The following is a 15722-nucleotide window of genomic DNA, read 5'->3' as shown; positions in this document are numbered from 1 at the left end:
AAAAAAATACAATACAGTTTCATTCTATGTTTGATTCATTGCATATAGGGGAAGAATACAGGATAAAGCCCCAATTGATTTTCAACCCCTTTGGCATAGATTTTTTTCTGCATCCCATCATTGCTGAGGAGTGTGCTCCCATCACCCAATCAAGTATCCAGCCAGAGCAGGTCATGATATTTTTTTAACCATATTAACATGCCATTGTTGTGTATTATGCCTGATGTCAAGACTCTCGTCTCTGCGAGCCTACCACACAGATTTAATACTTGTGTCATTTTTAGGGCATACCTAACAACATGTGTTTTCTCTCTCTCCCTCCCCACCCCAATCTGTCCCTCTGAGTTACATGTTGGTCCTGGGATTGAGATGCTGGCCTCTTCTGCCCCTCGGACCTGCTTGATCCATCCTGGTGCCCTGTGTCTGGTTGGAGTTTTATCACATTGCTCCTGTGGAGGACGGCCCCATGAGGACAGTTGAAGGTTACATCTGGAGGATGCTCTGGACTCTTACAGTAATGCTTTTATGGCTGAGGACTACAGTTAACTTGCTAACTTTAGGACTGCAGTTGTCATGAACAGTTTTGCACTCAAGTTTCCATCAATGAAGAGTTACAACATCAACGAAACTGTCTTCATGTTAAAACTGTTAATGTTATAGTCATGCTGTCTGTTGTTGCCCAAATGAGGATGGGTTCCCTTTTGAGTCTGGTTCCTCTCGAGGTTTCTTCCTCATGTCGTCTGAGGGAGTTTTTCCTTGCCACCGTCGCCACAGGCTTGCTCATTGGGGATAGATTAGGGATAAAATTAGCTCATGTTTTAAGTTGTTCAAATTCTGTAAAGCTGCTTTGCGACAATGTTTATTGTTAAAAGCGCTATACAAATAAACTTGACTTGTCCTGACTTGACTAGATTTTTACACCGGATGCCCTTCCTGACGTAACCTTGTCCAATCTTGGGACTGGCATGCACTGGCTTGTGCAACTGGGTATATTTTACCTAATTTGCATGTCTTTCAATTGTTGGGGAAACCCATGCAGACACAGGGAGAACATGCAAACTCCACACAGAAAGACTCCCATCAGCTGTGGGGTCTGAACCTGGAACCGTCTTGCTGTGAGGCAAAAGTGTGAACCATTACACCATCACACCGCCCTTATTACTGTGCTTTATACACCCTACCTGGTGCCTACCTTCAGATTCTGGCTGGGTATGATATGGGACTGTTACCAAGAAAAATAATGTGATGATACACGTTTAAGTATCACAATCCCTGATCAGTTGCCTGAGTCATCAAAAATAAGATTTACTGTACACTGACTGTAAAGAGCTTAGACACAAACCACAGTGCTCAGCAAGATCACTAACTGCTTGGGACAATATAGACCACCAATGGACAGTAAACTCTAAATAAGAAAAAGCACTTGGTTTTTCATAGGCCTTTTAAAATAAGGTGCTGTTGTTTTGCCTTCATATGGTGTCTATCAACTTGATATCAAACCTCAGAAAAAAAACCCACATAAATAAATACTGTGATACATATTGTGTGCCTCCAAAATATTTCACTCATCCTTTACTTTTTGCCATATTGTTGAGTTTCTGTGGTGAGTGTGGGACCAATATAGAGGTCAGTCCAGGCCACATATCTGGCAGCAGGAAGACAGTGAATGCATGTCAGGCATCTCCACATGGGTTCCAACCACCAGCTTCTCCTTGAAAATCGCTGTCTAAGGTTACTGCGAAAAAAACTGCAGCAAGCACATTGAACTTCACAGCAGAGAACCACCACATTTCGCACACCAGGTGATTAGGATTAGTGTTGCTGTTCTTGCTGTTCATTTCCATAATTTATTCTACAGTCCGTTATTCATGAATTAGCCCAGTGACTGACGTTTATGGAGGGACAGTGCAGTGGTTTAGATAGGCTACTGTTTAATATGCTTCAGCATGAAAACGAGTTCCATCCATCCATTATCTGTAGCCGCTTATCCTGTTCTACAGGGTCACAGGCAAGCTGGAGCCTATCCCAGCTGACTATGGGCGAGAGGCGGGGTACACCCTGGACAAGTCACCAGGTCATCACAGGGCTGACACACAGACACATTCGGTCAATTTAGAGCCACCAATTAGCCTAACCTGCATGACTTTGGATTGTGGGGGAAACCGGAGCACCCGGAGGAAACCCATGCAGACACGGGGAAAACATGGAAACTCCACACAGAAAGGCCCTCGCCGGCCACGGGGCTCAAATACCGGGACCTTCTTGCTGTGAGGCAACAGTGTTAACCACTACACCACCTGAAAACGAATTTCTTTGAAAAAAATATCTCATCTCATTATCTCTAGCCGCTTTATCCTGTTCTACAGGGTCGCAGGCAAGCTGGAGCCTATCCCAGCTGACTACGGGCGAAAGGCAGGGTACACCCTGGACAAGTCGCCAGGTCATCACAGGGCTGACACATAGACACAGACAACCATTCACACTCACACCTACGGTCAATTTAGAGTCACCAGTTAACCTAACCTGCATGTCTTTGGACTGTGGGGGAAACCGGAGCACCCGGAGGAAACCCACGCGAACACGGGGAGAACATGCAAACTCCACACAGAAAGGCCCTCGCCGGCCACTGGGCTCGAACCCAGGACCTTCTTGCTGTGAGGCAACAGTTCTAACCACTACACCACCTGAAAACGAGTTTCTTTTTAAAAAATATCTCATCTCATTATCTCTAATTGCTTTATCCTGTTCTACAGGGTCGCAGGCAAGCTGGAGCCTATCCCAGCTGACTATGGGCGAAAGGCGGGGTACACCCTGGACAGGTCGCCAGGTCATCACAGGGCTGACACATAGACACAGACAACCATTCACACTCACATTCACACCTACGGTCAATTTAGAGTCACCAGTTAACCTAATCTGCATGTCTTTGGACTGTGGGGGAAACCAGAGCACCCGGAGGAAACCCAGGTGGACACGGGGAGAACATGCAAACTCCACACAGAAAGGCCCTCGCCGGCCACTGAGCTTGAACCCAGGACCTTCTTGCTGTGAGGCGACAGTGCTAACCACTACACCACCTGAAAATGAGTTTCTTTTGGAAAAATATTTTAATTAAAAAGTTAGTTTTGTGCAGGTATATAGGCTGGTTTGACTTGTGTGCTTAACAAACACCCGACCGTCAGAAAATGAATGAATGTTTCTAGCAGCAATCATATTGACCTTGTCAATATCTATTTCAGTTCATTTTTCCTCCACGTCAGAGGGTTGCATTTAGCTAATGCATGTGTCTTGTTTGCAAAGCACCCTTCTATAATAGAAAGCACAACAGAAGCGTTTGGTAAACTGGGATGTATGGATGCTGTCAGTCCTCCACTCGTTTGCTCACTCGAGTTTGTTGATGGTGCAGTGTGGCTGCTTTATGTCCCGGGGCTCCCTCATGCCTGTCTTACCTTCTGGCTCTTCCCTTTTAATTATGCTGTCATAGTTAGTTGCTGGAGTCCCTGCTTGTACTCAGTGCAATATGTATACTGTCTCGTCTCGTCTCGTCTTCATCTGGGGCCGGGTCGCGGAGGCAGCAGTCTGAGCATGGAAGCCCAAACTTCCCTTTCCCCAGACACCTCGGCCAGCTCTTCAGGAAGAACACCGAGGCGTTCCCAGGCCAGCCAAGAGACATAGTCCCTCCAGCGTGTCCTGGGTCTTCCCTGGGGCCTCCTCTCAGGGGGACATGCCTGGAACACCTCCCCAGGGAGGCGTCCAGGAGGCATCCGAAAGAGATGCCCGAGCCACCTCAGCTGATTCCTCTCGATGTGGAGGAGCAGCGGCTCTACTCCGAGCTCCTCTTGAGTGACTGTGCTTCTCACCCTATCTCTAAGGGAGCGCCCAGCCACCCTGCGAAGGAAACTCATTTCGGCCGCTTGTATCCGCGATCTTGTTCTTTCGGTCATTACCCAAAGCTCATGACCATAGGTGAGAGTCGGAACGTAGAACGCAGAATATGTATACGGTTCCTACTTATTCAGGTGACATTGGACATACCTAACAACCTGTGTTTTCTCTCTGTCTCCCCAATCATGTCAGTCCTGGGATCGAGATGCTGACCTCTTCTGCTCCTCGGACCTGCCTGATCCATCCTGGTGCCCTACGTCTGGTTGGAGTCTCATCTCATCGCATCGCTCCTGTGGAGGATGGCCCCATATGGACAGTTAGGGGTCGCGCCTGGAGGACGCTCTGGACTCTTGCAGTGGTGCTTTTATGGCTGGGGACTGCAGTTGACTTGCTGACTTTAGGACTGCGGTTGTCGTGAACGGTTTTGCGCTCGGGTTTCCATCAGTGGGGGGTTTATAGCATCAACGAAACTGACTACATGTTAAAACTGTTATAGTCATGCTGTCTGTTGTTGCCCAAATGAGGATGGGTTCCCTTTTGAGTCTGGTTCCTCTCAAGGTTTCTTCCTCATGTCGTCTCATCTCATCTCTGGCCGCTTTATCCTGTTCTACAGGGTCGCAGGCAAGCTGGAGCCTATCCCAGCTGACTACGGGCGAAAGGCGGGGTACACCCTGGACAAGTCGCCAGGTCATCACAGGGCTGACACATAGACACAGACAACCATTCACACCTCCAGTCAATTTAGAGTCACCAGTTAACCTAACCTGCATGTCTTTGGACTGTGGAGGAAACCGGAGCACCCGGAGGAAACCCACACAGACACGGGGAGAACATGCAAACTCCGCACAGAAAGGCCCTCGCCGGCCCCGGGGCTCGAACCCGGACCTTCTTGCTGTGAGGCGACAGTGCTAACCACTACACCACCGTGCCGCCCGCTTTGCGACAGTGTTTATTGTTAAAAGCGCTATACAAATAAACTTGACTTGACGTTTGCGATCTAATCGCAGAAATCAGATGCGGATGATATGCAGTGATGCATATGGGTGGAGAGAGGATTCATGATGATGATGATGACTGAGTGGCTCGGTCATTCCGAGGCGCGCGCGGTGCTGTGTGAACGGAGCGTGTGGAATGCATTGCGCTCTGCTCAGCGCGCGCGCAAACCCTCGTGCGCTTTAAAGCTTCCGCCGCCGCGCCTGTCCAAGTATGGATGCGTAACGTCTGGCCACGCCATCTCACTGACTCTTATTTTTGTCCAGTCCATCAGCTCGCTCCCAGAAGCCTCTGCGCAGGTTATCCGGTTATCAGGTTGGGTTTGAATTGAGCGCGCGCTAGACGGAGCTGCGCGCGCGCGGACCCGGACGTCGCTCTCAGCATCGGACGCGTCGAACTCTAACAGTCCGAGTCCTTCTGCATGGTGATTATTTACATAGTAGCCTATTGCACGGTTGAAAGAGAGTTATGAAGGCTTCCGAAGCCGCACATCAGCCCAGATGCGCTGTGAAAATGGAGAGCGACTCGGGTTCTGGCGGCCAGCGGCATTATCTCCGCGCCATCACCGGTGCCATCCCGTTTGTTTTCTCCGTCGCGGCTGTCGCCTTTTGCATCCTCTTGGGGTTTCAAACCGGTGACATAAAGAACAGAATGCTCGAGTTAGAAAGCAGCAATGGAGAGCGGCTTTTACACCCGTTTGCTGAGGTCTCCATAGACGAGTTTAACTCAATGGTACAGGACAGAGTGGACGAGGTTCTGTCACAGGTAAGGCAGCAGCACTAATGCTCTCATCTCTCTCTCTTAAATCAGTTTCCCAAATAAGAAAATACACCACCATTTGGTTTTGGGTTCTGTTCTTTCCATAGCGCTCCTACGAACATTTTGCACGCGTCAGGACAGCACGTCAAGTCTCACCTGAATGCAACTGCCCACCAGGTAATGCACACTTATTCACTATTATATGTTCTGTCGTGTAGATGGGCAATGCAGGATATTAGCCTAGGACTTGGGCGTTTTACGCACATCATGCCCCCCCCCCCCCCCCCCCCCATTATTATTATTATTATTTTTAAATCAGTTTGTATGTGAGTCTATCAAAGCGCACTAGTGCGCACTGCTGATTCAGAAACTTCTAGTTCAAGGCACTGAGTTGGAAATTTGACCTGCCTGGTGTTTCAGCAGCGCTATTAAATGCTCCATTCTTTTGGTTGATGCTTTTGGCAAATGAGGCGCGTTAATGTGCCACGTGGGGCGCTGATTGACGTTTTCTTCTGCTGAACATCCTCTACAAACAAAACAGCTGAATAACAAATAGATGGCAGGATCTGACTCGAGAGTGTGTGAGGGACACGTGTTTGAAACATGCAGACAGGTGGATGCTCTGAAGAGCTGTCTTGATTCTACTTCTATAAATCTTCTTCTTCTGGCTGCTCCTGATTAGGGGTCGCCACAGCGTCTCTTTCATCTCCATCGCTCCCGGTCTTCCGCATCCTTCTCTACCACTTTCATGTTCTCTCTCACCACATCCATGGATCTCCTCTTTGGCCTTCCTCATTTTCGTGTGCCTGGCAGCTCCATCCTCAACATTCTCCTTCCAACATGCTCTGCATCTCTTCTCAGGATGTGCTCAGTCTCATCTCTCTTAGCTTAATTCCCAAGCTCTCCACATGTGCTGTCCCTCTGATCTGCTCGTTCCTTATCCTGCCCAACCTCGTCACTCCCATCGCAAACCTTTGTCTCTTCGTTAAGGGTACGGTCTCCAATCCATACATCACAGCTGGTCTCACTATACATCTTACCTTTCACTTTTCCTTCTCCAACTGCTCCACCCTGCCTGCACTCTCTTTCTCACCTCACTATCGCAGCCCCCATTTTCCTGCACAGTTGACCCCAGGTACTTGAATTCACCAACTTTCTTTATGTCTACTCCTTGCATGTTCACTATACTCTCATTCCCACTCTCATTGATGCACATGTATTTCTACTTCTATAAATACCCTTCTATATAGAAGTTTTATGAAGGGGGTGTGGGGTGTCATTGTAGTATACGTCCCCTCATCCTTCATCTCTTTTGTCCTGCAGTGTGTACAGTAGATTTCCACAGTGTACGGTCCATCCTGTGGGATCACTGCTGGAAAGCTGAAGTGACCACAGACAGTCTCTGAAAAGAAATGAAAGTCTCAGTGCACATATAGATGCACATTTCTACCAGTAGATGGAAACACACATACCTAGAAATAAGATTTAAAGTTGAGGAATTTTGAACATATCTGATAGGAAGATGAATGGTGAGAAAGGGTTCTCCTAACATGTGAGTAAATTACATTAGTTTAAATGGGATATATATATATATATATATATATATATATATATATATATATATATATATATATATATATAAAATTCTTGGTATCTAAAAAAAAAGTTGAATGAGTTTGATGCTGTACGATCACCAGTTAACAAACATGATTTGATTAGGCTGTTTGGAGTAAGAATGAAATAATGTAAGAGAAGCATATATGAAGATCACAATTTTGAAACCATAGTTAAGCTTTAGTTATAAATCTATGATCCATTTAACAGTTATTCCACGAAATCGAGTCACACATGAGCTGATAAGCCATGTACGACTCAATTGAGTGGAATGACTGTTTTATTCTGTCCATATTCACTGGATTATGAGAAACAGAGCATTTTTATTTTTTGCAAATTCGATAAATAAAAACTTTATACAAAACGTCCGACAAAATCAGTTCCGCTTAGAATGTAAATAAACTGGCGAAATGACAGTAGCAATTTGTGAAAAATGCTATAATAATAATTCTTAAAAAATAAAAAAGACACGTTCTTGCCATGAAATTCCATATTTTGTTGCTTTTTTTGTGGTATTTTTTGTGGGTTTTGTTTTCGAGTAGAGTTTTTATTTCGTCCTCGGTTGGTTCAGCAACATGCATCGCCATTTTGTTTTTCTTCTTCTTTAGGGTTTTTTTTTGGTGGTTGGCAAACCAACTTAAAGGTGGATTACTGCCACTGACTGGGCTGGAGGGTGGAACAGGCAATATTTTTGGGGAAAAAAAAACTATATTATTTTAGCTATTTCTGTTAATTTTAAATACTTGAGAACAAAGTGATATATCTGACTTGATGCGCTCTGCCATTTTGTTTTTCTCTACTCACAGTATATGAAATGATAGCCTAGTATTAGAGTAGCCAATCAGAGCACACAATTGCTCATTTCCAGTAAATGTGGATAGAATAAAATCTATTATGCATTCCTTTAGTCTGTGAGGTGGGAACTAGGTCCTAATTTACAGGCATGGATAAAAGTCTAAATTATGATTTGGCCACCTCTGTTCAAAATGTCCATATATATTTTGTTCATTTTTTGCCTACCGGGTGTCTGTTTAATGCAAAAAGAAATTATTGCAGACCAAATGATACACGCCAGCATCAAATTAACTTTCCTAACACCCTGCCAAAAGAACTTAGTGATTTTGGAGATAAGTTTTATAAGGCTTGCTGGTGCAGTTCTTTATATTGTGCACACATACACACATCCAGACCATGAACTTTAATTCCCTTGTCTTCAGTGGTGGTTGATTCACTAACGTAGAACAGTACTGTGGTAAAACACAGTCTGTGACTGATTCTTAGCTCTCCTAGTATGAATCATCAAGTTGTCTATTTTTTTTAAATCAAGGCTGATTGAGCAGAAATTGCTCAAGTTAGGAAAAAAAGAAAGTCAGACCAAGAGAGAAAGAGACAGGGAAGATGATTTTGTGTGTGTGTGTGTGTGTGTGTGTGTGTGTGTGTGTGTGTGTGTGTGAGAGAGAGAGAGAGAGAGAGAGAGAGAGAAGAGGGGACTTTGAAAGATGCACAGCATCAAGGGCATCAAGGTCATTTAGGGCTTTGTGCATCTTTTACTGAAAGAATACACAGTTTCCTTCAAAATCTATTATTATTTCAGCATTGTGTCTGTCTTTGTTACCAATCTGTGTAAGCGAAAGAATAACTGTTTCAGGATTTAGGCTTCTCTCTGGTTTTTTGTACATTTATCTCCACATTGTGATCAGCATTCCAAATAGCTGCCTGTTGTTTAATGGGATCTTTAATAAAAAAAAAAAAAACTGCTGTCAGCCAGGAGGAGTTCCCTTTATACTGAAACACCACGGTTTTCTTTCTCTCACCTTCCCTATATCTCTGACCATCTCTCTCTCAACATGTCTCTCGATGTTTCTCTCTCAGTAATGCTTCAAAAAACCTTGGCAGGTCAGATGTGCTGGGGACATACTATAGTGGAATTTCCCACTGTTTCTGTGGTTTTTCCTGAAAGTGGGTGTTGGTTTTGATAGTCAGGAATGTCTACTGGCAAGACAAAGTTTCTCATTTTCTGGTATTGTCTTAAAGGTAGACTGTCTTTCGGATTTTTCAAGTGTAGGTCATAAAAAGAATTTTCCCTGACATCCAAATATTTTGGTTTCATGGACCGAAAGCTACTGAATTAGAATCACAGACTTCTAAGTTTATTCGTTTTTTTAATAGAAAAAAAAACTATTTTAAGGCCACATGGCCTTAAATTCTCCGCTATTTTTTCCTGCTTCACCACGACCCAATTCAAGATACTACATCATGCATCACATGGTGGGCTTCCCCCGTTCACGCAAGGCATTGCGGGATACAAATTTGAAACAGGAGAGAAAAATGGTGGACGTGAGTGTGTGAATGAAACGTGAAAGACCGACTACAGTAACGGAAATCGAGAAGAAAAGATGTTATGTTGCGAAGGAAAGGAAACGCAGGACGAAACTAATAAATATCGGCGGTCAGCGAGCACCTCGGTGTGATCAACTGTTCGTTTAGTGACAGAATGATGGAACTGTCAGTGCATGGTCAAGGTAAACCTGTAGACGGCAGTAATGCAACACTGGATACCAGCTGCTGTAAAGCCCAAAAGAAGAAGAAGAAGCAGGTAAACCTGCGCATGCGCACACGGACTTCCTCTGTCTGCTTGACTGCGCGAAGCGAGCAATTTCATGCACATTATTTGCTCAGTAACCCCCTCAAATTAAATAACTTCCCAGCCACAGAATGGCCTGTTTTTTTAAAAGATATTACAAAAATAAACATATATATCACAATGATCAAATTTCAGAGGGAACTAAATTTCACTGATTTTATGAAATCGAAAGGCCGTCTACTTTTGTTATACAATCTTTATCGCCATTTTTTCCTCATGGTTCATTTCTTCTTCTTATGAATATTCCTCTGCAGTGGTGATACCCACAAAACAGTGAGGGTTCAGGAATTCGCCAAAAGATAGCCACCGTCTATATATGGTCTATATTCCCAAGCAAGGACAGTACATGAACTACTGAAACCCAAACACCTAAAGTAAAACTTAAGAGTAGGATTAATAATTTTTACGATGAAATATGTGTACTGCAGATTTTAATAAAAGATTTCTTTCTCTCGCTCAACTGGCTGACCTTGTCAGTCTAACTGTTGCAGTCCCCAGCCTGTTCCAAACAATTAGGCAGGTAATTAATAAGAAGCGTGTGGACTTTAGCTTGCTGCGTGTGTTTTCTCCCAGTGAGGGGGTAGAAGAATTACCGGCTGCCAGGTAAAACGATACAAACATTCAGCTAGAGACAGGAGCCAGCTGCTACTGGTTAGACGCCAGCCAGCAGCTGTAGATCACAAGAAGGCGGCTGCATGTGTATACGGTACAAACATGTGAGTGAAAAAGGGAAAGAGATGGAGAGAGTGGGATGGATGCCAATTATAGTATGGGGAATTATGATCAAATGAACGTTGCAGTGAATTGGTGGTTTATAAAGTCCACTGGAAAGGCAAACCTTGTATGTACTGAAAATGGTCCTGGTGGTATGGAGGAACATTTGAACTAATGAGTCTCATCTCCTGAACAAGCATATAAATAGTGAGACAGCATGCATATTTTGCAATTTCAGTAGAAAGCAGACAAACAGTGAAAATTAAACACTCTGTGCAATTTGTCAGTATTGTGGATGTGACATTGTGGTTTTCTATGATTAATTTTGAACGAACACAGTGCACTGTTGCCAAAAACCTTTGGAGAAAACTGTATGCAGAATGTTAAAGAAACTTAAACACAAAACATGTCATTTTAAGTCTTTGTTTTGTTTGATATATTACTGAGCAAAATCTAGAATTATGGCTGGAATAATGTTTATGTGATGTGTATGAGATAAAACAGTAAAGAGACCTTCAAAGATTTTAGAGATCAACGTAATTGTAAGAAAAGCACAAAAACTAAGAATCCATCCATCCATTATCCATAACCGCTTATCCTGTACAGGGTCGCAGGCAAGCTGGAGCCTATCCCAGCTGACTATGGGTGAGAGGCGGGGTACACCCTGGACAAGTCGCCAGGTTATCGCAGGGCTGATACATAGAGACAAACAACCATTCACACTCACATTCACACCTACGGTCAATTTAGAGTCACCAATTAGCCTAACCTGCATGTCTTTGTACTGTGGGGGAAACCGGAGCACCTGGAGGAAACCCACGCAGACACGGGGAGAACATGCAAACTCCACACAGAAAGGCTCTCGTCGGCCACGGGGCTCGAACCCAGAACCTTCTTGCTGTGAGGCAACAGTGCTAACCACTACACCACCGTGCCGCAAAACTGAGAATATAAGCTATAATTGAAAGAAGAGTTCTCCAACTTTGATATGATATTTGAGATGGTATTAAGTAATATGTATTTTCTATTAAAACAATGCAATATGGCTGATTCAAACATGCCACTTCATATTTGACAGATTAAAGATACAATTACCTTGAAATTCAATGTAAATAGTTAAATATGGCGCAAAATGGACAATTTAACTTTTTGTTCTCATCATAAGTTTGATGTTTGTATGAATGCATGTACGTCCAGTATGTTGTCAGGATTGCTGCCTTTCTTTGCTCTGTAAGAGAGCATGACCTCATTCCTCAAGTAATAAGAGTGAAAGACAAAGAAATGGAGGGATAGCAGGACAAAACAAGCTTGATTATTAGAGATCAGCCTGAGAATTGAAATATTAAAAGAAGATAAATTGAATGAGAGAGATAGAGATATAAAAAATAAACCCTTTCAAATCAAAGAGGCTGTTTGTCGCTGCTGTTGTTTGACTCTTGGCTGCGTTCCCTGGATAGTAGACAGGAATCTGAGGGTAGGAGGGAGAGAGCTCACTCTCGACTCCTACCACAGACGATGCTTCCAGGCACATGCGGCGGTTCATAGAGCCACAACACACGTGGTTGCACCCCACTTCACTGGAAGAATGGCTCCACAGTTTTAAATGTCATTGTACCGCTGAAAGGTTGCCTTTTGAATTTGCAGTCAAAATACTGTATGTTTTGAAGATTTTTATACTATCTGCGTTGTTAATAGACAGCTTCAGTAGCAAAAGCCAAGCCTCTGAATTGGCAACTGCAGCAGATAGAAAACTGCAGTTTGAATTGTGACATTGTGAATTGTTTTGTCAGATTACTCATTTGAATTTTAAAGTGTACAGATGGAAAGGAGGTGGAGAGTAACCCATAAATGTCATCATCACTCCCTAGTTTGGCTGACAAGGTTAAGTAAGCATCTGGAAAGCTGGCTGAAGTCATAATTGTGTTAGAATATGTCACATAAAGTTGTGTCGTGTTAGCGTGGTATCTCTGTCTGTGTGGCCCCCCATCTATGACTCAGTTGCTTCCACGTAACCATGACCACTATGTGATCCATAAAAAAAGACCTCTCTGTTTTCAAGCAGACACAAAAGTATATTTCTTCCTAGCCCCCACCACGTTTACTCCAAAAGGAGTTTCTTGCATTGCTCATTCCCACAAGAGGTCATTCTCTGTCAGTTCGGCCATGTCTAGAAGGTGAGTGCTGTGTTCTGGGTCTTTACAAAAGGAAGACCCCTAACCTCACAGTTCACATCTGTGGGAAACTCTGAATACTGAACTATTATATTCTTCTCACGTCTAATATGGGACTCAGACAACCCAAATAAGGAGCTTAAAGGACTTGAAGGATAGTTTATGTGGTCTTACTTTTTGGCTCAGAGCCAGTATATTGAACTTAAGAGAAAAACATTTTGAAATAACACCACCCTGCTCCCATGTTAGAATGCTGGACTGTTCATATGGACCCAACTGACCAGCTTCGTAGAGTTTGTTCTTCCATACGTCATCAATATGTCATCCATTTCAGTCCACAGTCAGAATTCTCCTCCAACACATGGGTGTTTTTGAGCCTGTGAATTACCTTAAATCAACTTTGCTGGAATATAACCATCTAGGAGCATAGCAGGTACACTGTCAGAAACACAGGTACAGTAGGAGTCGATTTCTGTCCCCCAAGGTACAATCTACACTAATGTACCCCCTCAAGCTCATTTTTGTACCTCAAGGTAACTATGTGTACCTTTTTAGAACCAAAAGGGTACATATATGTTCCCAAGCAGTATATAAAGGGTACAAATAAGTACTTTAGAGGGTACTGCCCCAGTAACAAGCCTAAAGAAGAAGGCTTTATTTGTCACATGCACACTCATGCACACTGAAATTCATCCTCTGCATTTAACCTATCTGAAGCAGTGAACACATGTATGCACACACACAAATGAGCAATGAGCACACACATATACCCAGAGCAATGGGCAGCTATGCTGCAGCGCCCGGGGAGCAGTTGGGGGTTAGGTGCCTTGCTTAAGGGCACTTCAGCCCAAGGTCGCCCCATGTTAACCTAACCACATGTCTTTAGACTGTGGGGGAAACCAGAACACCCGGAGGAAACCCACGCAGACATGGGGAGAACATGCAAACTCCACACAGAAAGACCCCCTGTCAGCCACTGGGCTCGAACCCAGAACCTTCTTGCTGTGAGGCGACAGTGCTAACCATTACACCACCGTGCCGCCCATGTATTTTGTTTTCTGAGAGTGTAGCAGAAGTGTATCTAAGCGGTGAGTTTGGGTTGAAATATTTTATGATAGTTAATTAAAAAATGCTTATTTGCATACAGTGCAGCTTATTATATACATGCTCGTTAACTTTGTTTTGCACATTAATTGCGCTATAGTAAATCATACAAAGTGAACAATGTCATCATTACAAGTCCTCTATATTTAACCACCCAAGATATCAAATAAATGTGTCCTTTATTTTGGTTAATCACATTTTATTGACTACCAGTTGCTATGGTGAGAAACAGGATTAAACAAACAATCGTAATCATATTTCTTCCACTTCTGTTTAAAAGTTACTAGCACGCTACGCTCGAAGCTCAGTGATATTGAGCTGACAGCATGCTATTTTACTCATTTTCAGTGGAGCGCTCATAAAGATATCTTATAACAACATTATTAATATGGCAAGAGTAGTTGACAGTAGATTGTGCCTTAAATGACTAAATAACAAATGCATGCCATCACCATGCCGGCTGCTATCTAAACAGCAGTGTTTTGCGGTTTACAGTATAATTGTACAGATCACACAGTGGCTTTATTTACCATATTTCCTCATCCCTTTCAAAATTAACTCCTGGCTATGCCACTGATTGGTGACCCTAGATATGTACAGTATGTAGGCCTGTCATTGTAATTTCCAGTATATTTAAGAATCCCTTGCTCAGAATTGTGTGTGTGTGTGTGTGTGTGTGTGTGTGTGTGTGTGTGTGTGTGTGTGTGCACTTGCACATGGGGACTGCTTTGACTTTTCAGCACATTATAGTTACTAATGCCTTAAGGGGACGCCAGTCAGCAAGTATGTAATTTTATATCAACTAGGCATGATCATTACTTGTGTCAGCCATATTGGAGTGCTAGAGGGGAGCTCAAGGCCAAAAGACATGGAAAATATCACATCTAATATCTGTGTAGCCTGAAGTATGAGGAATAGATTGATGCAGCATCTCTTTGTCACTAACTACAGGAACGGTAAATCTTTAGGTCAGGCTTCTTTATGTTGATCTTTAAGCAACATAACTTACAGTTGTGGTCAGAAGTTTACATACAGTGACAGGAATGTCATCTTGGATATGAATGTCATGGCAATAGTTGGGCTTTCAGTAATTTCTTTGAACTGTTCTTTTTCTGTGGCAGAATATACAGCATACATCTTTAATAAATAAAAAAAAACCCACTAGAATTTGATGCACAAATTTTAATTTTCTTTGAGTTTTCTGAAATCAACACAGGGTCAAAATTATACATACAGGGTCAAAAATATACATACAGCACACCTAATGTTTGGGTAAAATGTCTCTTTGCAAGATTCACCTTGACCAAACATTTTTGTTCACCATGAACAAGCTTCTGGCAGAATTCTGGTTGGATATTTCATGAGTCTTCATGGTAGAATTGGTAGAGTTCAATTAATTTTTTTTTCTTGGCATGGACTCGACTTATAAGCTCGGACCATATATTTTCAATAGGGCTGAAGTCAGGACTTGTTTTAAGCTTTATGTTAGCCTGCTTTATCCTCCACAACCAGCTCTGATGCGTGTTTGGGTTCATTGTCCTGTTGTAACTCCCAAGTCCCAAGTCGTGTTCAAGTTTCTGATGGTTTATGCTGAAGAATTCTGAGGTAGTCCTCTTCCTTCATTATTCCATCCACTTTGTGCAGTGAACTAGTTCCACTGACAGCAAAACAGCCCCAGAGCATGATGATCCTACCACCACCACCACCAGCTGGTACAGTGTCCCTCTGTACATGGTGGCCATTGTGGCCAAACAACTCAATCTTTGTCTCATCTGACCATACAGCTATCCTCCAGAAGGCTTTTTCTTTGTCTGTGTGGTCAGTTTCAAACTTTAGTT

General features: G+C 43.3%; 1 protein-coding gene across 1 annotated transcript in view; it reads left to right on the top strand.

Moving 5' to 3' along the window:
- The first annotated feature begins 5004 nt into the window (after positions 1-5004).
- LOC132887957 (collagen alpha-1(XXV) chain) overlaps positions 5005-15722 on the top strand; it is a 344762-nt gene continuing 334044 nt past the window's right edge. Inside the window, exons 1-2 of the mRNA XM_060923795.1 lie at positions 5005-5643; positions 5745-5814. Coding sequence (XP_060779778.1) covers positions 5347-5643; positions 5745-5814 — 367 coding nt within the window. The 5' untranslated portion in view covers positions 5005-5346. The remainder of the gene's footprint in view (positions 5644-5744; positions 5815-15722) is intronic.

This window comes from Neoarius graeffei, chromosome 1, assembly GCF_027579695.1.
Source record: "Neoarius graeffei isolate fNeoGra1 chromosome 1, fNeoGra1.pri, whole genome shotgun sequence".
NCBI lineage: Eukaryota > Metazoa > Chordata > Actinopteri > Siluriformes > Ariidae > Neoarius > Neoarius graeffei.
This window is presented reverse-complemented; position numbering and strand designations above follow the sequence as displayed.